Genomic DNA, 21,518 nt, shown 5'->3' with positions numbered 1-21,518 from the left:
CGCCGCTCCGCCCGCCGCCCGCCCGCCATTGGCCCTCTCCCCACCGCCGGCGCCTCCCATTGGCCGCTGGCGGTGCCCGTCATGAGGCAGCGGGGCCGGCCCGGCCTCCCCACGGCGGGGACCCCAGGGGGGACCCCAGGATCGGTGCCCGGTGGGGACAGCGCCGAGACCCCTCACCGGGAGGCCATTCCCGCCGCCTCGCTGCGAGAACGGCTGGCAGCGCGGCAGCAGCGGCCGCCAGGGCCTGTCCCCTCAGGGCCGCTGGTTAGATACCGAAATACCACAGAGGAAAATTATCACAACTCCCGCCGCTCTCGGTAAAGTCGCCGTCGGGGCTTTATTGATTCCAAATTAGCTGAATTGACCGGTGCGCTTGGTCATTTTACAGGGCGGGGAGCAGTGATGTGAGGCAGCAGGGTTCAATGTTTCTGCGCAGGACCGTAGTGTTTTATTTATGGCTCTGTACGGTTTGAGATCAGGTGGGAACAGGGACAACAACAATCAGTACATTGGCAAAGGTGTGGGGGGAACACAGGGAGCTGCTGGATGAACCCAGGCATCCTGCTCCTCGGGTAAAACCCACTGCGCTCTGCAAGGGTTGTGTGTCCCAGGGGTGCAATTAGAGCCCAGGATGAGTTTCAAACAGAGACTAGTTCCATCGACGTAAATATTTCACTGATAGATGAGACCTCCAGGATGAGGCTGCTTAAAGTCCCCACGTCAGTCCTGACTCAGCGGGGATGACCAGCAGCGCTGGTGTTTCAGGGAAGGGTGGGTGCCGAGCAGCCCGCCATCGAGACTTGGAGACAGAGGCTTGTTATTTGCAACTGTGATTTATGTCTTCAGGCTACACAATACAGGCAGCTCTGCCAGGCACAGGGCGCAGCTGTGGCAGCATGTGGGTGACATCCAGCTGCCATCCCAAGGCAGAAGGATTGTTTTCCACCAGGGCGTCCCCCTCTCCGCTCCTGGGGAGAGAGCTGGTGAACAGGGGAGGGAAACAGATCGAGCTGTAACAGACGAAGGGATTTTAAGGCTGGAGATTAACTCCCAGATTCAGCCCTGGAGCAGGTTCCTGGCCACAATCATCCTCATCACCTCATTGGTACCTGCAGCAGGACGAGGGTGCAAAAGACAATTAGGAGATGGTCCAATTCTTCCCCCCGTGAAAGCAATGAGACTCTGTCCCTCATCTGCAGTCTCCAGCACAGAAAAGCTTCTCCTACCAAGTGAGGCGGCGTTTGGGAGGCGTTGGGCCAAAATACAACTGCCAAGTGCCAACACATTGCTTGGAAAAGGCTTCAGAGTGCTAGATGCTGGTCCTGCTTTTTGTTTGGGCATCGAGAGGATGGGGGCACCAGGCATCAAGCAGAACTGGATATATACCACCATCTGAGTTCTCTGCTTTTCTATTTAACACGCAGAAAGACGCTAGACCCGTCTGGTATTGGAAAGAGTATGTCCCTTATCAGGTACCCTTTTGGTAGGTGAAGGGATTTCAGAGCCTGTTCTCTCCTGGCTACCCTGCCAAGTCACTGGTAATAAAAGTGTCCTTTACCTTCCAGGATCTGGTGGACTCTGACATCTCGCACAAACTGCTGCACGGCATAATCCTTCAGGTAGCCGTAGCCCCCGTGCATCTGCAGAGCCTGGTTACAGATCTAAGAAGACAACATCGCTGGTGAAGTGACTCGAGTGGTGCTGAGGACAAGTCAGTGACATAAGTCAGTAAGAACCCAGGAACCCCGGGCTCATTTTTTTTCTGATCACCTAATCTCTTAATAAAGTGTGGTGAGACATCAAGGTGCTCTCAGTCCCCATCAGCGCTGCTCTCAACGCTATCACCTTACCTGAGTGCTGTTTCACATTAATGGCATGTTTACCTGAACATGATAGCATAGAAATACCCAGGAAACACTTTGCTTAACTAATGGAATTTTTGCTGCATTTCCACGGTGCTGCTGATGCAAAAAGCAAAACGGCAGATCACCATCTAGTGGTCAGTCAGCCAAGGAATCTGCTCAGGGCTCTGGTTTCAACTGAAACATGACTCCATGTGTCTGTCAACTTGGGACATAAAACATAATAAATAGCAAAAATGCGGAGTGCTAAGAAAATACGCTAGTGTCTAAATGACACTGATCTAGGAAGCGTCAAGGTGCAAATTTCCTTTTCCCTTTCTTTTCCTCCCTTCTTGCTTTCTCTTTTTAGGGACATTTTGTGATACCATTTTATTTTTCCATGGTCTAGGAAAGATCACTGGCTACCTAGGAGCAATCTGCCTCCAACATATTATCCTTTGAAAATAAAAGTGCTGTATTCTCTGTCCTGTCTCCCTACTTGGTCCCTTGGAAAATAGTGTAGAAAGCACTGGAGGCCAGGAGGCCCACACTGTGGAGAGGCTAATCCTGCAGCCTCCACAGGGTGCAGAATCCTTTCCTGGAAAACATCCTGGTCCTAAAATGAGTCTTCTGGTTCAATGGATGTGCTTGGGTCTGGCTCCCTACGGTGCCAAACTTTTTAATGACATTCTGGGTACCAAGAGGGGTCTCCCAGCGAGTAGTTCCGAACTGAAGTCTGAGTAACGTACCGCAAAGCACTCATCGGTGGCAAAGAGCTTGGCCATGGAGCACAGCACGGCCGCGTCCTCCCGTCCCTCCTGCAGCGCCCGCGCCGCGTTGCGAACCATGAGCCGCGCTGCCACCAGGCGCGTCGCCATCTCCGCCAGCCCGAACTGCAGGTACTGCCAGCAGGAGAGGGGAAAATTAAGCCAGCATCTTTGGATGGTCCTGCACCACATTGCCACCGCCCTCGGGCAGGTGTCAGGCCTGACACGCTTTCCTTCTCAGGAAAAGCACATTCCTGACTTCTCCCCTGTGGAGTGAGTGATGGGACTGCCGGCCAGGATCAGAAAGAGCACAGATCCAAGGGAGAGGTTACCTGGTTGTTTGCCAGGGGTTCCCCAAACTGTTTGCGGACAGTGAGATGTTCCTGAGCCAGAAGAACGCAGGCATGAGCAGCTCCTAATGAACAAGAAGCTGGTGGGAGAAGCCAAGGACACAGAATGAATATGAAGCAAATGCAGACGGGTGACAAGATGATCCTGTTCTCCTCCCTTTGCTCTCAGCCGTCTTTCTTACCAATGTTTATCCTGCCTCCATTCAGTCCCTTCATGGCAATGCTGAAGCCCTGCCCTTCAGCTCCCAGCCGGTTGCCAACAGGGACGGCGCAGTCCTCGAAGATCACAGCCCGAGTTGGCTGGGAATTCCAGCCTACCTGGGGAAAAACAGAACACGTTCCAGACCGCCTGAGGAGCAGCACAGCAGAGAGTCGCCCAGCCTGCTCTCAGCCCCTCGCTCTCATTGCTAAACTGCCACAGGGCACTTGTGGTCTACGTGGTTTGGCTTAGAGTGCTGAGTTGGAAACTGCAATGCGTGTTTTTGAGAAGAGGCACAGATCCAACGCACCTCCATGTTCCTGAGATTAAAATCCTTCACTTACCAAAGGGACAGGTATTAAGCAAACTTCACCAAAGCTGGGACTCCAGTCCCATCCAAGAAGAGATCCCTAATGCTTTACACAGACTAGCATGTCTCTGTCCTGCGCTTCCCTCGAGCACACAGCAAGTGAAAAGCAAACCTCTTACCTTCCTCTCTTTCTTGCCAAAGCTGAGCCCTGGTGTCCCCTTCTCCAGCACCAGGCAGGAGATGCCCTTGGGGCCGGGACCTCCTGTGCGACACATGACCACGTACACATCGGTGTCACCTCCGCCACTGATGAAGGCCTGCAGAAGGGCACAAGAAGAACGGGATGGTTTCTGTATGCTAACCATGAGCCTGCAGCAGCAGCTGGGGTACAAAGCCAGGAGGTATTTAGGGGCCCAAACTGTTCTAAGCTCTGGTGAACGCTCTGCAGAGCCGGTCCTACCTTGGGAGAACACACAGAGATGAGGAAACAGTAGGAAATTGAAAGGACGGTGAGACCCAGGCCCCCTTGTGCATGCAGTGCTGTCCAGCTGCTTTAGGAGGAGCAAAGAGGTACCTTGGAGCCGTTCAGGACGTAGGTGTCCCCTGTCCGCTGAGCTGAGGTGAGCAGGGAAGCTGCATCACTTCCACTTCCTGCAGGAGGGAAGGAAGCAGCAGGTCCAGAGCCTACAAAACCTCACACCCCTTCCAAAATCCCCAGTGATTACACAAAAGAACATGGAAACAAACTTTTTACCTCCAGCTCAGTGCCACATTCCCATCCAGTTAAACTTTGTTAGGAGTGAGGGAAGGGAGAAGACTTCTTGGTTGAGGATGCTCACCTGGCTCAGTCAGGCAGTAAGAAGCAAATTTTTCCATGCTACAGAGTGATGGGCAAAACCTGCGCCTCTGTTCCTCATTGCCAAAGGTGTCGATCATCCAAACACACATGCTGGAGCAGGAGAGAAGGAGCAGCATTACAGGAGGTGAACACAGCCCTGGGAAGAAGGCAGGTCCTATGAGAACATCCCTGGCTGAACAGAGGAACAAAGCTCCAAAAACACCAAGGTGTGAAAGCATATTGCTCCCAGCAGGTTACTATCTATAGGCAGCTAAAGTGGAAAAGCAGGCAACAAAATCCAGGCCTTAATCCCACCTTGCATGCCACAAGGCTAAAATGACTTCTTGGTGGCATCTCAGTGTTTGTAGCCTCTTTGTTTACTGCCATCAAAAGATCTCACAGGAACGTGTCTACGTGGGGTCCCTACTGTAAATAATAAACAGCACCAGAAGATCTGTCTCCAGCTGGGTTTAGAGCCCACAGAACAACGGTGTTTTCCAGCCCGGCTGACACCATCCGCCCCTCCGCACACACTCACTTGTGGATGCTCATATAAGCAGTGGTGCTGGTGCATCCTGTTGATAAAGCTTCAAAGATTATGGAGGTATCAAGTCGTGACAATCCAGAGCCACCGACGTCTGGTTTCACATAGATCCCACCGAATCCCAGCTGGGCTGCCTTCCGCATTGTTTCCACGGGGAATATTTCCTATTGGGATGGGCGGAGACAGCACAAATGAATATTCACAGTCAATTCAATCCCAATATTCAAACTCTTTTGGTACACGTGAGCTACTGAGTCCAGTCCCAAACTGCTGCAGAGCTTAAGTTAATCAGGTGGGTTAAAGAAGAGGTGGCTACCTAGACAGATACATGCCATCTTCAGGAGTAAATTCAGGTGTCAGATGGCTCAATTGCCTGGCTAGGAGAACTTCAAGGAATTTCTGATGGCTTTCCACCCCAGCTACAGCAACAGCTTCACACAGAATCTCTACAGATGGCATTACAGCACCAAGGAGCTATTGCAGGAACCGCTGGGATGAGACCCCTTGTGAGGCTGCCGTACCTTTTCGTCCCACTCTGCCATGTGAGGAGCCATCTCCTTGGCAGCAAAGTCAAGGGCAACTTTCTGGAATTCCTTCTGCTCCTCAGTCAGGCCGACGGATGCTGGAAAAGCAGGAAGAGATCAGAATGTGCGTCTGTTGCGGGAAGGCAAGCGCTACCAACCCTCCTGTATCCAAACAATTACAAAATGGCCCGTAACTCACAGGGTCTCTGCAGCAGAGACCATTTATCTGTTTCTTAGGGCCACCACGATTATTTGCGCATAGATCCAACATTGTTTTGTTAGTTCCTCTCCTAAAATTCGTAGGGATGCTGCTGTTGTCTGAAATGTGGTTACAATTAACCGTGGAAGCAATTCAGCTGGGCAGCATTGGGGAATCCCATGGGAGGGGTTTGGCTGGGACACAACTGTTCTGGTCACCAGAGGCATCAGGAGATGGCTTCCATCAGGAGATACTTCCACTGCAGAATAACCCGCTTAGAAACAGGTATAGCCAGCCCTGTCTGTTCCCCATTGAGTGCTCCACCGAGTCTTTTTGGGATATTCCAGCTGAAAAGCTGGGAAGCTCTAGCAAAGGTACAGGGAACGGGGACATGGAATATTGGTTCCAGATCTGGGCCCCTCAGTTCCAGCAGGACAGGGAACTGCTGGAGAGAGTCCAGCGCAGCCACCAAGATGCTGCAGGGAGTGGAGCATCTCCCGTGTGAGGAAAGGCTGAGGGAGCTGGGGCTCTGGAGCTGGACAAGAGGACACTGAGGGGGGACTCATTCCTGGGGATCAAGATGGAAAGGGGGAGTGTCAGGAGGATGGAGCCAGGCTCTTCTGGTGACAACCAGTGACAGGACAAGGGGCAATGGGTGCAAACTGGAACACAGGAGGTTCCACTGAAAGAGGAGAAGCAACTTGTTGGGGGTGAGGGTGGCAGAGCCTGGCCCAGGCTGCCCAGGGGGTTGTGGAGTCTCCTTCTGTGCAGACATTCCAACCCGCCTGGACACCTTCCTGTGTAACCTCATCTGGGTGTTCCTGCTCCATGGGGGGATTGGACCGGATGATCTTTCGAGGTCCCTTCCAGCCCCTGACATTCTGCGATGTGGGACCAGGAGGCCCCATGTCCCCGCCGGGCTCCCCCCGCCTCCCCGCGGGGATCCCCGCGGGCCCCGCTCCCCGCCGTGCGGCTCCTTACGGTCGATGCAGGCGGCGATCCCCCGCCGGCCCGCCGGGCTCCCCCTCCGCAGCAGCCGGGCCGCTCTCCACGCCATGGCGGGGCCGGCCCGCAGCCGTTCCCGGTTCCCGGGGCCGCTGGGAGCTGTAGTCCTGCCCCCGGTACCTCCCGTTCGCGCGGTGGCTGCGGGGAAGGAGGCGAGTCCGCGGGCCGGGCTGGAGTTTTTGCATAACGGTCACACGCTTCCGACTGCTCCGCTCGTCGTGCGCCGAGCCCAGAGCATCCTTGTCCCCTGCCCGAGGCGGAGGGGCTGCGGAGGCCACAGCCGGTGAGCGGGGGCTTGGCGTGGGTGGGAGGGCCGGGGGGAGCTTGGCACAGAGCGTGGAAAAGTTGATGCCAGCCGCCCTGGCCAGCTCAGAGCCAAATAAAAATCCAACGGGCTGCTGACAGGAGGGGCCGGGGGGTGAGCAGCCAGCTTGCCGCCTTCCCCAAGGGCCTTTGCACGCAGAATCTCTGCGAGCAACAAGCTGAGCCGCACGCCCCCGGTGGGAGGCTGGGCTGAGCCCTGGGGACAAGCTGCTCTCCCCTTCCCAAAAGCGCAGCTTCCTCTTGCGCAGCTCGGCTAAAGCCCCGAGCGCCTTCGGGACTGTTCTCCAACAGCTGCACCGAAAAGCAGCCCCCCTCCTGCTGGTGTCCATCAGCGCGCCTGCCCCCACGCCAAGGGTGCGGCTCTCAACCAGCGCCAGCGTTCGCACTCATAGAGGAAACGGCCGAGCCCAAGGAAGAACATTTATTTACTTTCCACTTACTGTACAGCTTTTACAGTCTCAGATATCTTTGCTTTTTTTCAGCCTGCCTGCATATGTAATAAGTCCTCCTTCTTCTCTCGTTCAGGTGCTTCTCAGTGAATAGAAGATAATTCAAAGAGACCAGAGATGCCTTGGCCGAGCAGAAAGAGGGACAAAGGAGCGGTAGCAGGTCTGTGCTGACATCCTAATTTAGCATCTCTTGCTTAAGGTTCCAAGCTATATCGAAACTACAGTCATCTTAACCGTCTGTCTCTCAAAGCCGCAGGTCTTACAGACAGCATTTCCTCTGTAAAAAGGTGCTGAGCATCCATGTGTGACTGAGACAAGTGGCAGGAAGCTGATATAGTACCATCTGAAAAAAAATATATATATTAAAATATATATATGTATATACATACAAAAAAATACAAAAAAACCCCACATCAACATTAAAAAACAAGGCAAAAACCTTGCACTTGAAGCAACATCATATGGTGTTTCAGGTGTAGGATGAACAAATTGCACAGTGGGCTCACCTGTGCCACTCATCTGCTTAATCAGCTCCAGCTGAGAACCATCTTCTTACCCTTTAGTCACTTAATAATTACGTTTTGCTGTCTGGGTCCTGGACAAACAGAGATAGCCACCCCCTCTGAACAGGTAGCATAGTGGAAGCTTAATCTAAGGTTTCCAGCTACTGCAGCAATTAAAATATCTTGCTTTGCTGCTGAACTCTCCTCCTATTCACTAGACTCACCTAAATCAACTTGGTTACCTGCAGCTGATTTCTCAGTCATCAATTAAAAAAATGAAACTACACTTCATGTGAGCAACATGGCCTGTCCTGGCTTTTTAATGATCAAGTATGACTATTAAGCTATGCCTGTGCACGTGACACACACAAAAATATGTCTTCATTTCAGGTGCAAACTAGAAATATACAGATACGCTGGTGCGTAACACTACTACCTTACACATAGCATGTGGGGTGCACCAAACTTCTGCTGCAGTCAAATACCAGTATGTGAAACTAGCCTGGATGACTAAAAATGTTTCAGCACCAATCCCTGTCAGAAACAAAACCATTTTTGTTTAAATGCTCCTTTTTTGATGTTGTTTCTTTTAAGATAAAAAGGAGCCTGACGCTAAAATTGCCAAAACCGAGGAGGAGACTCCAGATAAGGAGGAAGAGGAGAAGTCCACAAAACCTCCAGCTGGGAGTTCCAAGTCTGGATGGAAGAACTGGAAGAAGACAAAAGAATCCGACTCCGGTGGGGAGGAAAGCAAGATAACGTATTGTCACTGGCTTCTGAAATCGGAACCAGAGAGCAGGCTCGAGAAGGGAGTGGATGTGAAAGTAAGCACTGACACCATCCTTACTCAGCGAAGTACAGAAGTAGTTTCACTACTATCCAGAGCCTTAGTGCCTGAACGCCTAGTTACAGGACCAAACAATTCAGATTGTTTGCAATATTAACACTATTGTATCTTCTCAAAACCCACCTGTCTTCCTGAAAAGAGAAAGATAATGTTATTCTTTTACAGGGTGACAAACTTGGGGTTTGATAATGTAATGCAAGAGGAAATCAGGCCCTCAGGATGCTTAGCTGTTGGTAGCAGGGCCAGCATCTATTTCAGACTTTCCACTGCTGCAGTGTTCCTCCTTTGTGAAAGCTTTCCTTTAGCCCCTGTGGGAACCAAAAAAATCGTGTCAAGTTTGTAGTACAATTGAAGGAGCTCCTGGGAACGAATGTTTAGGCACAATGTAGACAATGACCTGAGCTCAATCTGTATTTTCATTCCATTTGGCAGTTCAGCATTGATGACTTGAAAGCTCAGCCCAACCAGACAACCCATTGGGATGGAGTAAGAAACTACCAGGTAAGAAGCACATGTCAAAGGTGGAGTCACTGAAACAGCACTAGGAAAAAGGTGGCTCTCCCCACAGGTAACTTGCTCCCTTTGCCTCCCTGTGAGGCACTCTGCCTGTTTTTTATAAGTGCATTTTGTCAGGAGTCAAAACTCCTGCTTAATTGCCTCTAGGTCAAAGGGGCATTCAGGCTGTGTAATATTCTGTCAAATAATCCAGTTTGTCTTTAGCTTAGACCAGCCTTTATTTCCCTTGACACCTTTTAGCGAGTCTGTACTTACCCAAATACTGTGGCTTGGCAGTGTACAGCTTTCTATGCCAGGCCTCTCTGCGAAGGAAATCCACGTGTGCTTCCCCTACAATGTAGGATTCCTTTCCTATATATGCTTCCTTCTCATATATGATATGCTCTGCTGCTGACAATTAACTTGAGTCTTCTGCTATCCCTGAACGAGGGTGGCTGAGCTGTTAAATTCCCACATACTTTCCACCAAATGGCATCTTGCTCTTTAGCCTTGTTTTTGCTTCATTTCCTTGCAGCATAAAACATCTGTACAACTACTGCAGGAAACCTTATCTGAGTGGCTCTGAAGCACATACACCTCTCCTGTTAGTTCTTGTTCCGAGCTGCTTGTAATGAAACCCGGAGAGCTTGATACAAATTGCTCCAAGTCTCTTGTTTACATCCAACAGGCGAGGAATTTCCTGAGAGCCATGAAACTTGGGCAGCAGGCCTTCTTCTACCACAGCAACTGTAAAGAGCCCGGCGTTGTTGGCATCGTCAAGGTGAGTGCATCTTTCCCGTTCTGTGTTTCAAGGGGGGGTGGAAAAAGCAGAAGTTGGTGGGTTATTGAACAGCTCATTAGTCCTACTTATGCCTCGGTGTCTAAGGAGTGTGAAAGTCTAATCAGAGCGGCGAATGAGCCCAGGGCATCCTGGCTCAACAGTGCAGATCACAGCAGGGCTCGCTCAGGCGTCTTTCCCCAGAGAAGCGGAACCAAACTGCTGCCGTCCCGCTGACATTTCATGGTGCTTCCAGCTAAGTCCGGTGTTGCTCCACACTCTGATTAAAATCCAATTCACTAAATTCTAGCCAGCTGAGCCTGCAAGGCAGTAATATAAAAGCTAGGATGCGGAGAAGCTTTTTCTTTAAGAGGAGAACTGGTCACAAAGACTATCATCATCAACCCAGTTTTCCTCTGTTGCATGTGCTCCTTCCACATCGTTCTCTGAAGAGGTGACGATGCTTCTTTAACAGCCACACTGTTCTGCAGTGCTTCAACCAAAGAAATGTAAAGGAAGGAAATTTATCAGAAGAGAGTTCAGCAAGGATGATTTTTGCATCAGGATTATTCCTTATATTTAGCCACAGCTTTCCCAAGGGCACTTCATACCCTTTGCTGACAGCAGTTTTTAACTGATGGGAACTTGTCTCACATTCTTCTCCTGTTCTGCTTCAGATTGTAAAGGAGGCATACCCTGATCATACACAGTTTGATCAGAAGGATCCTCATTATGATTCCACCAGCAGAAAAGAGAACCCTAAATGGTCCATGGTAATGTAGTAAACTAAATACAGCTCTTTCAAGCTCTGTGTGCAAGCCAAGTAAAGGTAGAAGCTTTTATGCATCATATTGCATGTCTTCTTAAGCTTCTGTCCTGGCTTAGCTACCTTTTTCTCTCTCAAGAGAAAACCCAATTCTGATTGTTTTCTCTACCTTTTCCCCCATCTCTTCCAGAAAGCTGCCAAAATGTATCTCCCTAAGCTTTCAAACCTTACATGGATGCAAAACTGACCTCCATGCATGGCAGAATTCTGGGTTAGGAAAGAGACTGAACATCTTTTAATACCATTCTCAGTCTACAGCAAACAAACCTGTAGTTCTGAGGCACACTAAATTAGAGGGCAGTTGCTGTTCACAGGCTGCCTACATCCCACATCTTAATTTTGTATTGTCCATGACAACAAGAATGTATGTTGCTAGTGCATGGTGCTAAGATTCATGTAAATGATCACCTGCCAGAAGTATCTGCAGGTTCTTTTAGCCCTGGGCAAAGAGAAGCTCCCATACCATTATATGCATCAGTCATTTGCTTCATTTTAACATCTTTATCCCCGCAAAGATCTGTGTGCCATCTGGAAGCTATATCCTTCTCCAACCGTGCCCCTTTGCTGCCCGTCACTTCCCAGGTGGATGTCCAGTTTGTGCGGATGACAAAACGTTTCATCCCCCTCTCTGAAATCAAGGCTCACCACCTGGCACACAAAGCAGATGGAGGGCCCCTAAAGAACATGATGCTCTTCACAAGGCAACGTCTTTCCATCCAACCACTGACACAAGGTAAGGACCTTCTCGGGACTCCTGCTGCTGTGAGGCAGCCCTCGCTCAGAGAACTTGGAAGTTCCAGTTATGGCTTTTTCTTCCTTACCTTTTCAACACAGAGGAATTTGATTTTGTCTTGGGCCTGGAAGAGGAAAAGCCACATTAAGAAACCAAGAGCAGCACAGCTTCTACCCAGCCTGCTGATGCCTCCTCCGAAACCAGCGTCATTCTTAAGTTTACTTGCTCAATCACAGCAACAAGAACCTGCCCGCACATGATTTGCAGCTCTACGTCCCTTATTCTGACATACTGTTATTTTTGCTTATTTTTAAATAAAGCCTTTTAGAATGAATTGCAGCTACTCCCTTTTTAATAGTGGAAAAATCTGCAATTTATCTCTTGAAGGACGAAACAGGTACATCCTCCTTGAGGATGTTTACTGCAGGATCCAGTGCAGTTCTATGTACTGCAGAGGAACATCTTTCTTCAGAAAGGTATCACTAAGCTTCTGTCTAGAACAAGAAACTTTATATACACATCCAGCCTGATTGCCGCGACAACAACAAAAACACCCACCCGGTCCAGGCAATATAAACCATATCAGACAAACTCATGCACAGCATTTGACAGCCAGGACTGGCTCTTTTTAATTGGAGAGACAAAAAAACCAAGTTTTAAAATACAGCCATTGAAAAGACAACGAATTTAAGAAACATGTAAACACAGCAGAGGCTTAATTACAGGTTTCACTGCTTGGTTTAGTACTTGTATGCTTGCCCCTGCCTGCCTTGGCCGGGGAGAGAGGGAATGACCCGAGTACTGAACAGAACCACCCAGCTCGGGGACACGACTGCGCAAAGCGTCCGCCCCTCACCGCACTATTGAAATGCTTTTCTGTAGCACCTCCTCCTGGAGTGACCTTATGCTTCAACTTCTCTCTAAAGATGCTCAGCACATCTGCTCCACCCCAGAAAAACAGAGGGCCTGGTGGGTAACAGGTTGAATGGTCCGTTTAGAGTAAGTAAAAATGGGGATCGTTTCTAAGTTGTGGTTCCACAAGTAGGGACACGGGGGAAGGGGGCACAAAGTAGGAAGAAAAACCCAAACCAACCCCATGTATAGGCTCATGCACCTTTTCCAAGTAATCCCTCCAGAAGTGAGGAAGAGATGTTTAACAGAAATCTCCTTACAGTCCATTGTCTTGTCAGACAATTCTCTTACACCCAGTACTGAGGGTGTTCAGCCAGTAAACAAACACTCTTGGAATGCAGCGACATCTCCATCCATGGGGTTTCTGTAACACCACATGGCCTACAATCAAGAGGAATAAGCAAGGAAAAAAAATTCAAGGTGGGATGGGAGTTGGGGGAAAGCTAAAGGGTGGTCAGGGTGCCGAAAGATAGTCTGGTATCCCCAGGGGCTCCCAGTGGGAGCTGCGCTTGTCTCCAGATGATTGTGTATTGCCACAGCACAGGTGGTTCCCCCTACACGGAGCAGGGAGTAGAGTAAGTGTCAAAAGTAACATCCAGATTCCTTTGCCATGGGAGGCCTGCAGCCGGGTACCACCCTGGCATAGCAAGGTGGGTGTCTAAAGTAAGCTTTTGCTTCAGTCTTAGGAAGACATGGCTCCAGCCCACGGCACAGACTCCTCATGTAAAGAAAAGCAAGCCACGTCTTCACTATAAAGAGCAGAAACATGATGCGACATGAGCATTCAGCAGAGATGAGATCATTAGTGTCCTCTACAACAGAGTGAGACTGTCCAGCTCTACTAAAAAACACATCCTTACATGTGGTGAGTGAAAGATAACTTACTTTGGCAAGCAGAAACACACATTTATCACTGAAATACAGTAGCTGTCTTATTACATAAAAGCTTCCCTTCCCACCCAGGCCCCATTCCCCCCACCAGCACTGTTCCACTAAACAAAGCAGAAGACACTTCCATTTCCCAGCTGCAAATAACTGTTCTACACTGAGCTGTAGAACAGAGGCAGAGGACATTGATTCCAGGGTCAAAAGCAAGCTGGACAAAACCCTAGTGAGCCACAAACTCTCAGGGAAATCCAGACAAATCCCACTTCATACAGCTCATGTCCCAGGATTTAGTGCAGGCTTGTCTCTCTGTCTGGTAGGAGGTCTGACCACCTGCTTCCTTGGAGGGCATCTAAACAGTGTGGATATTCTCCAGACTCAGTCAAGTCTACAAAGCCACATCTAATTTTGAATGGAGTGACTCCCTTCTGGGAATGTTCTCATGATTCTACTTAGCTGGAGACTAAAAGAAGCTTATTTTAGAAAAGAAAAGAAACCTGCATTCAGGTTCTCAGTTCATACCCTCAGACCTCACTGGTGACTTCAGCTCAGGCCTCAGGAACATGTCTCTGGAATCAGAGAGCTCTACTGTCCTTCCAGTTGCCGCTTGGCTTCACATAGCAGCACACACACATGAGCTTCTTCAAACAACTGCATCCACCTTCTGGAATTACTAATCCTCATCCCACAGGCACAAGGGAGCAAGCAAAACAACACACAGGTGTTTCTATGCTGCCGCCTGTCCCTACTACAAAGCCTGCCCTGCCATGAGGACACAGACATGAGCAGGGCAGCATGTGCCCGCTCCCAAGAGAGCCCCCGTTTATTTTCCACATTCCAAAACTATCCTCTAGACCCCTCAGAGCTGGTCTGCCCCTGCTCTGCAGCAGCCGGGACCCGTATGAGTGCAGCAACCAGAGAGACTGAATCTCAGGGGCACTCGGGCAGCTGCCGGGACATGACTAGGAAGGCACTGCCCCTGGCCTTCCTGTCCCTGCTACTTGCCCGCCCAGCTGCACTGGGACCTTCACTGCTCTGCCCAACCTGTGCCACCTCCTACAACATTCGCACGCCTCCCTCCCTCCTACCAGCCGCAGCTCCCGCTCGACGCGACGCGGCCGTCAGGAGCTCCGCAGCAGGGACACCACAGCCCGCCCGCTGCCCTGGCAGCCCCAGGGCTGACTCAACTACGTTACACAACTGTTTGCGACAAGGAATCCAACGCCAGCATGAAGAGGAAGGGGAGGCAGCGAGGGGATAACACTCAGCATTTTCAAGCAGGCCGCACCTCAGTCTCTTTCTCCCTCCTCTACCTTCCAGCTACTCACTGGGTCATTTCAGAAAGGCAAGAAAAATCATCCATCCTACACCGCCCCAAAGCAACCTCCACACCGCTGGGAAGAAGCAGCAGATCTGGCCTTCACTTGCTCTTTCCCTCCCCACTGCCAAGCTGAAGAGTCTCGGGGCAAAGAGGAGATCAGGCAGCTCCGCAGCCTCCGCACCTCAACGCAGCCGACCCCAGAGGAATGTAGTTGATTGGGAAGCACTGAGGTACCTTCAGCTCCGCACCGCCAGCGCTCCCGCTCGCCTCGCCCTCCCATCCCTTCCCACCCTACGAGTCCTTCGAAGAAAGGAATTAAGTCAAAAACGGATATTTATTTTCGTGAAGTCTCTGAAGTGTTTTTTTTCGTCCTCCGTGCTGCTGTCCCCACCGGCTCCACAGCAGCTTTCCTCCGCGGGGCCTCTCACTGCCGGCCGTTGTTCTCTGCGGGCTGGCCGGGGGTCTTGGCCTCAGCGTGCGAGGACGTCCCCTCAAACCGCTGGGACGCGATGGCTGCTTGGTGGGACATGCTCTTCCTCACTATGTCTCCTTTCCGCCAAAGCACCACCTCCTGCAGTAACACAGCCAGCGGGGCTTGTCAGGGCTTGTGAGACCTTCTCCCGGCCCCACCCGGACCCCGAGGCTGAACCAAGCAGCTTGGGCAGCACCCAGCCAGAACTCAGCCCGTGCTGGCACCTTCCACCTGCGCCCACGCGTATGAGGCCACTTGCAGTGGCAAGGAGAGGCCTCGCAACGCAGCCTTCCTGGAAAATTTGGGTAAATCGCTTCTCCTCGGTGACCCACTGGATGTTTGGAGCATCCCTGTCCTGCTGCCATCGGCTGCCACATCAGAATTGATAAGGTGAAGCACAGAAGCTCCACCACAGGGCAACAGAGAGGAAAAGAAGCCCCAGGTGGGCACCTTCTACATGTATCCCTACCACCACGCACATCCGACCTGCGTGGACTATTCCTTCTTTGCAGACTAGTCTAGTCCTTACAGATATTCAACCAAGAACATGATTCTCTCCTGTGGGAATCCCAAATTCCCAGAAGGTCTTTAAAACATAGCATCCCGAGTGACAATCTGCAGGTCCAGGAAGAACTAAGAGCTCTGTTTCTCACCTGCTGTTTGAAGTAGCGTCTCTCTTCCTCATCAATCAGCACCAGATTGAGGTAATAACGCACCGAGAACTTCTTATTGATGTCCCTCATCGTTGGAGTCAGCTCGTAGCCAGCCAGAAAGAGTCTGATGGGAATGGATTCCCCTACAAAGTGAACAGAACCTTCAGCACAGACAGAACGCACGGATACGAACTAGGAAAGCAAAACAAAATCTCACTGGGCCACAGCCTTTATGACCGTTTCCACAAGTGGAGTAGGATGAGCTAAAAGACTTCAACTCTCTTCAAAAATCAGCACGTGTGGTCCATAGCCAGGATCCTACCCTTGCTGACAGCTATTCCATCTCCACTTTAACAGCACAGGACTCATTTGTGACCTGCATCAAGACAGCACTGCAGGAAAAAATGAGGAAGGTGACATTTTCTCTGGCAGGTGACTCTGCTGGGCAATGGAACTGGAAAAGAAGTGGCACAAGAGATTGGCACAGAGCTAAAACACCATCTTTCTGCTCCGAGTTGCAGCAATGCCAGCTGGTGGCCCATGCCAACAGTGAATTTACATCTATTCCTGGTCCTGCCACTGCTTCATCAAAAGAATTAAGTCCTTGCAACTTATTGTGCCTCAATTCTTCCTCATCATACCAGAGAAGGAAGGGGATCATATTTAATCACCTATTTCAACTGCCACAAGCCCACCAGTGAAATAGGATGCAAACTACTACTGAGCACACAGACTCAGCTGAATATACTGCAGGACTTGTATTCCCACCCAAAAAGACTAGAGAAGAGGCATTTGGAAGGGTTCACTTGCATTCTTACCTCTCACAGGCGCCCCATCCATGATCTCATATTTAGCTATTGTGTCGTTCTCATGATAGACGTTGGGTCCGGTCCCCGTTGTTTCTCTCTTAATTATATCTATCTCCATGTGTTTGATCTTGATTCGCACCAGCAGGAAGTAGATCTTCCCGACAATCACGTCTTTTAAATGGTACCTAGGACATAAAGGAAGAAAAGCACCAAATAAAAACACCAGGACTCGGACTGAAGAGCAAGAACTTGCTTGTCAGGCACTTTGCTCTTATCCACAGCCCAGCTGCTGATTTCGGATGGCGTATCAACCACCTCCGCTATGCTGCTGCAAACAGCACTGCGTCTTTCACCCTTTGGTCATTTGGAAATCAACAAGAACGTGTCGCATGATCAGATAAATTAAAACCAAAATTTCAAGCTGAATATCTGCAAGAAACCCCTGCGACAGCAAAGCCTCCCAAAACAGTTTTTTAGGTCAATTAAAACTAATCCAAATGCGACACTGCAGGGAGATTTGCTAGCATCAGCTGGGCAAGATGCATTAAAAGTAGTTTATAAAAGAGTTGTTTCCAAATTCTGTGCCTGAATTAAGGTCCCACTTTAGCTGTATTTTTGAGGATCACATGCAAGACACACGCCTCGGGCTTCCACACCGAGCTGTGCCCTCCAGCAGATGGTTCCCCACAGCCACCACCTGCTCCGGAGACACTTACTTGGACTTGTTATACTCGAACTCAATGTGCAGGCAATCCTCAATCCCCACCTCCATCTTAATGGAGGAGTTGAGCTCTGGGTAGGTGCTCAGGGTGTGCACAACTATGTCCATCTCCTTCACCACGTCGTTCAGTCTGCGGCTGACGGTCGCTCGGAGAAAATACCTGCAGGGAGAGTCCCCCTCCTGTTAGGGTTGCACAGGTAGCACCAGAGACAAAACTGAAACAAAACATGGGGCTGAAAGGACTGCACTGGGCTAGCCAGGCACAGCCTGCACGTGTCAAAACCACTGCCCTTTTGCAAGAGGTTAAATCACCCCGGTCTCCACAGGCACACTTCTTTCTGCAGACCTCGGAATTTTCCAGCCCCTGCTTCGAAGCCAGTGACTGGATTTCAAGTCAACTGGACTGCCTAGATGTGAAATACAGTTTGCAACATAAGAACAAGATGCAAGCTGGGCATCTGTTTGCTTACAGAGCACAATTAAAGTTGACAAGACTGATTATAAGGCAGCAAAAATGTCCTTGTTGGAGACTCAAGCGAACAATTTATTTTGGTTTTTGAATTACCAAATAAAGCAAAAAGTATTTGGTTAATTCAGAAGGGACAGATTTACTTATCACTTAAATGGTGCAAAACGAGTTCCATAAAGCATGATGCATGCTTATAAAAGTGGAGCCCTCAAAGACAGCCTTTTGCAACTCAGCCCACCAAAATTCGTTTGGAGTTAGTTACATTATAAGCTTGCAAGGATGTCTGGGAACGGACACTGTGCTCCAGTATGATATCGATGCAAGAGCTGGGGTCACCGAGGGGAGGAGACTCACCGTAGCTTCACATTCTGCCCCGTGTAGGACTCATAAGGTTTCTCCACGTGTGTGAATTCGAAGTCAAATGTCTGTGATTGAGTGAATTCACCAGGACGGGCCAGGTCTTTCACGAGGGACACGAACTCGTGGTGGTTTCCTCGGTCGTAGTAGAGTTCTGGGAAGAGAAAAGTCCAGTCATGCTGAATTCTCTGTGGCACAGTGAGGAAAGGCAGGAGATGTCCCAGCTGAGAGCAGCTCTTTTCTCCAGATCATGGCTTCCTTCACTACTCTTCACAGAACCTACCAGGGGAGCCTGTGGCCACAATGCTCTTCATCAGAGCAACATGCAGGCCAGAACTTTCCTCCCCAAAACACGAAAGAAAAGGTCCACACAGCCTCACCTACTACAGTGAATCAGGAACTCGGCTTGCTTTAGGGTGACATGGGTCACCTATTATCAATATTAATTACGTTCAGATCATTTGAGAAGAGGAGCCAGCAGCTCACGCAATCCCTTCCAATGATTCTCTCCACAATATTCCGGGCGTTAACAGCTCCGTACCACACATAACCATCAATGAAACCTGCCCTCCCAACCCTGCGTGTGAGCTGCGCGACTACAAGACACCCACACAGTCCTTCTAGCAGGTAAAGCCTGAGCCAATCTGATACAGTTAGATGAGGAAACAAAAACCTCAGTCATCGGGCAGTCATAGACACACAAGTTCAGTGTCAGCACTAAACCGTGCAGAGGAGGCTTCGCAGAGGTATTAGTAACGTTCAGGAACTGCAGTGAGACTCAGCTCCTCGACTCTCCGCTCCTTGAGATGCAAAATGAGATTTCGGCTTTTAAGCAATGTCTGCTTCGCACACCCCTCTGCTCACCTTATCTCCGTAATGGAAATATTGGCACTGGAACACCCCTCACTTAGCAGAGCAGCGAGTGCCATCAAGCCCTTTAGGCTGGGCAGGCAGGTGACATAAATAAACCAACTCTCTCTGCATTGAGAACGTGTCCATTGAAAGTGCTTGTTGATGTGACAGGGAGAAGCCACGTGCCACATAAAAAGCGGAATATATCATCTGCCCACACGATGCAGAAGGCAATGATCGAATTTAAAGCAAGGGGAGGCAAATGTCAGCGTACTAAGTTCTCTGCTGCCTCAGAAGGGCACAGATTTGCAATTCACAGCCTTAAGAAGAGGAAGAATCGATCTTTCCCACGCTTCAGAAGACATTAGTGTTTCAAACAGGTATAAGCTGTCATTTTAGGTTTTCAGAGCTATAAGGTTTCCAGATGAAAAATATAACCTGCCAACGTATTTGGTGGCATGCTCAGGACACAGGTGAACCAAAATCTTCTGTGGGTTCTGTGCTCACCACGCAGGACACGGTGTTTGGAGTCTGGACAAGCCGTGTCTCCTGTGACACATCACTCCTTGATGTCACAGCCTCTCTACCTGCTAAATTGTCTCGTATAGATACTGACCTCACAGCAGCGACAAGTCAGAACATAAGACAAGCTGTCTGGAGACGGAAAGCATTATGGAAGTGCCATCAGCAGGACAAACTTCAGCGCTTTAACAGATGGGCAGAAAGCAAGGACTAATGTGCAGCCCCAGCAGCTCCCAGCACACCCTCCTTGGGCAATAACGTGAATTCAGAGCAGTTAGTCTAAATACATGTGGCTCAAAAGTCTTCCAAAGTGGGGAATCAGAAGCAGCGCAGGGGAGACAGACCGGAGCAGGAAGCAAAGTTCACGCTTAATTTCCACTGACGATCATAATCAGATAGCAGGAGGTCATGAGCTCCGTCACATACGAGACCTACCTGCCTATCCTCCCCTTTCTTTCCAAAGGCAGCATTGTACACATCAAAAATACTAAGCGCCAGCAGTGTCGGGGCTGAGTGGGGAAACCTCTGTTTCACTTTCCTACACCACACAATTTGCAATGCAAAGGTGGCAGGCACAGTGATTTTGAGGGTTAAACTCGAGTACAAAGCGCCGCAGACTCGAGGCAAAAGCACCATCGCATCACTGGGAACATCTTGGACTTGTTTTGGTGTGTGGGTCCCAGGCAGGTCCACGAAACATGGGCATTGCCACTCCGATTGAGGAGCGGGTGTGGCGGCTGCCTTTCCTCCAAGAAAGCAGGAAATATTAAATCTAAATTGGTTACACGCACAGGTAACCACAAGTTTTGAACAACTCAAAGTCACCCAACTAACCGTGAAAGGATGCGCGGTCACCCGCTCAGAGAATAAAAGCTGGAATCAGCTGGGCTGAGCCCGCGGGCCTCAGGAAGGGGCTGGGAAGGTGCAGTTGGTGATTTGAGACATATGGACAAAGCCCACCCGACTGACCATCTTTGGCACAGCCGTTGCCTCCCGCTGCACCAAATCCATAGGCACACAAGAAACGCAAACAGCTTGTAGAGCTGCGAATCAAGGCAGCCTGGAGCACAGCGCCTGAGAGCTGGTGTGGCCAGCGTGTCCAGGCTCAGGACAGAAACAGAATTCTACCCTACTACCGAGCATATGCATTTTAGAGCTGAAATCGGTGACCAAGCAGGAGCCATAAAATAGGACAAGAGAACAATGACCTGGAAAAGGACTGGAGCTCGCCTGGAGAACAGACCGGGGTCGCCCAGCTCGAGCGGAGGGTGGAATAATTGCACGGGAATTCTCCGCACAGCAAAGTGCTCGAGAGCCAGCGTAACCCAGTTGGGATTTCCATACCGTAGGGCGTAGGGATGTTCCCAGCCCTCGCGCCAGCGTGCGTGCAAACCGGCAGCGCGACCAAGGCGAGAGGGACGCGCCGGCCTGGGCGCAACGCAACCCCGCGCCCGCTCACCGATCTGCCCGATGAACTCCACTTTGATGCCCTGGTGCTCCAGCCGCTTGTTGGGGTGCTTGAGGGTGAGGACCACCCGCCCGGAGACGGTCTCCCCGTCGTAGAAGAGGAAATATTTCTCCTTCTTGCCTTCCTCCGTCTTGTGCTCCACCCGCCGCCGGCTCTCGGCATCGCTCAGCACCAGCTCCAGCTCCGCGCTCTGCCCGAACCCGAAGAAGCTCATGGCAGCGGGAGGGGCTGCGGCCCCGCCGGGACCACGGACAGAGCTCGGCCCCCGCGCCCCCGGGGCTGCGGCGCCGGGCGGGGAGCGGCAGCGCGGTGACAGCGGCCCCGCAATGCGGCACGGACGCCGGGGAGGCGGCGGCGGGGGGGACCCGGCGGCTCCTCCGCTGCAGGGACCCCGCGGCGCCGCTGCCCCCGCCTCACCGAGCGAGCGGCCGGGGCCGTCCCGCAGCGCGCATGCGGAGCCGGGGCCGCGCCGCGTTCCCCGCCCCGGGCGCCGCCGAGCAGGCGCGCTGAGCGCGGAGGCTCCGCCGCTTCCGGGGGTTTGGCCG

The 21,518-nt window shown here is 50.9% G+C and overlaps 3 protein-coding genes and 1 long non-coding RNA gene across 5 annotated transcripts; 1 reads left to right on the top strand and 3 right to left on the bottom strand.

Moving 5' to 3' along the window:
- The first annotated feature begins 149 nt into the window (after positions 1-149).
- On the top strand, positions 150-11,866 carry THYN1 (thymocyte nuclear protein 1). Of its 2 annotated transcripts, XM_082070246.1 has the most exons (9): positions 150-317; positions 1,566-1,728; positions 7,427-7,510; positions 8,448-8,677; positions 9,133-9,201; positions 9,884-9,976; positions 10,651-10,746; positions 11,382-11,532; positions 11,634-11,866. In XM_082070246.1, the coding sequence occupies exons 3-9, from the start codon at positions 7,468-7,470 to the stop codon at positions 11,678-11,680; spliced, it is 729 nt and encodes a 242-aa protein (XP_081926372.1). In that variant the 5' UTR covers positions 150-317; positions 1,566-1,728; positions 7,427-7,467; the 3' UTR covers positions 11,681-11,866. The 2 variants fall into 2 exon arrangements, with proteins under 2 accessions (XP_081926372.1, XP_081926371.1); XM_082070245.1 differs by lacking the exons at positions 150-317; positions 1,566-1,728 and adding an exon at positions 6,725-6,860.
- ACAD8 (acyl-CoA dehydrogenase family member 8) lies at positions 815-6,689 on the bottom strand. The gene is made up of 11 exons (XM_082070244.1): positions 6,554-6,689; positions 5,371-5,471; positions 4,844-5,013; positions 4,307-4,416; positions 4,042-4,118; positions 3,647-3,784; positions 3,141-3,276; positions 2,941-3,038; positions 2,591-2,743; positions 1,559-1,661; positions 815-1,109 (listed from the first exon to the last, which is right to left on the bottom strand). The coding sequence occupies exons 1-11, from the start codon at positions 6,627-6,629 to the stop codon at positions 1,057-1,059; spliced, it is 1,215 nt and encodes a 404-aa protein (XP_081926370.1). The 5' UTR covers positions 6,630-6,689; the 3' UTR covers positions 815-1,056.
- LOC309448566 lies at positions 7,517-9,870 on the bottom strand. Its single transcript, XR_014185820.1, has 3 exons — positions 9,472-9,870; positions 8,824-9,008; positions 7,517-7,693 (listed from the first exon to the last, which is right to left on the bottom strand). It is a non-coding gene; the product is annotated as an uncharacterized lncRNA (long non-coding RNA).
- Positions 11,867-14,965: 3,099 nt separating the features above from the next.
- Positions 14,966-21,455, bottom strand: VPS26B (VPS26 retromer complex component B). Its single transcript, XM_082070569.1, has 6 exons — positions 20,965-21,455; positions 18,129-18,285; positions 17,301-17,465; positions 16,594-16,769; positions 15,776-15,918; positions 14,966-15,221 (listed from the first exon to the last, which is right to left on the bottom strand). The coding sequence occupies exons 1-6, from the start codon at positions 21,185-21,187 to the stop codon at positions 15,075-15,077; spliced, it is 1,011 nt and encodes a 336-aa protein (XP_081926695.1). The 5' UTR covers positions 21,188-21,455; the 3' UTR covers positions 14,966-15,074.
- Positions 21,456-21,518: the final 63 nt, after the last annotated feature.

This window comes from Streptopelia decaocto (assembly GCF_964273445.1).
Source record: "Streptopelia decaocto genome assembly, chromosome: 21".
Classification (NCBI taxonomy): Eukaryota; Metazoa; Chordata; class Aves; order Columbiformes; family Columbidae; genus Streptopelia; species Streptopelia decaocto.
The sequence above is the reverse complement of the archived record's forward strand: the minus strand, read 5'-3'. Positions and strand labels throughout refer to the sequence as shown.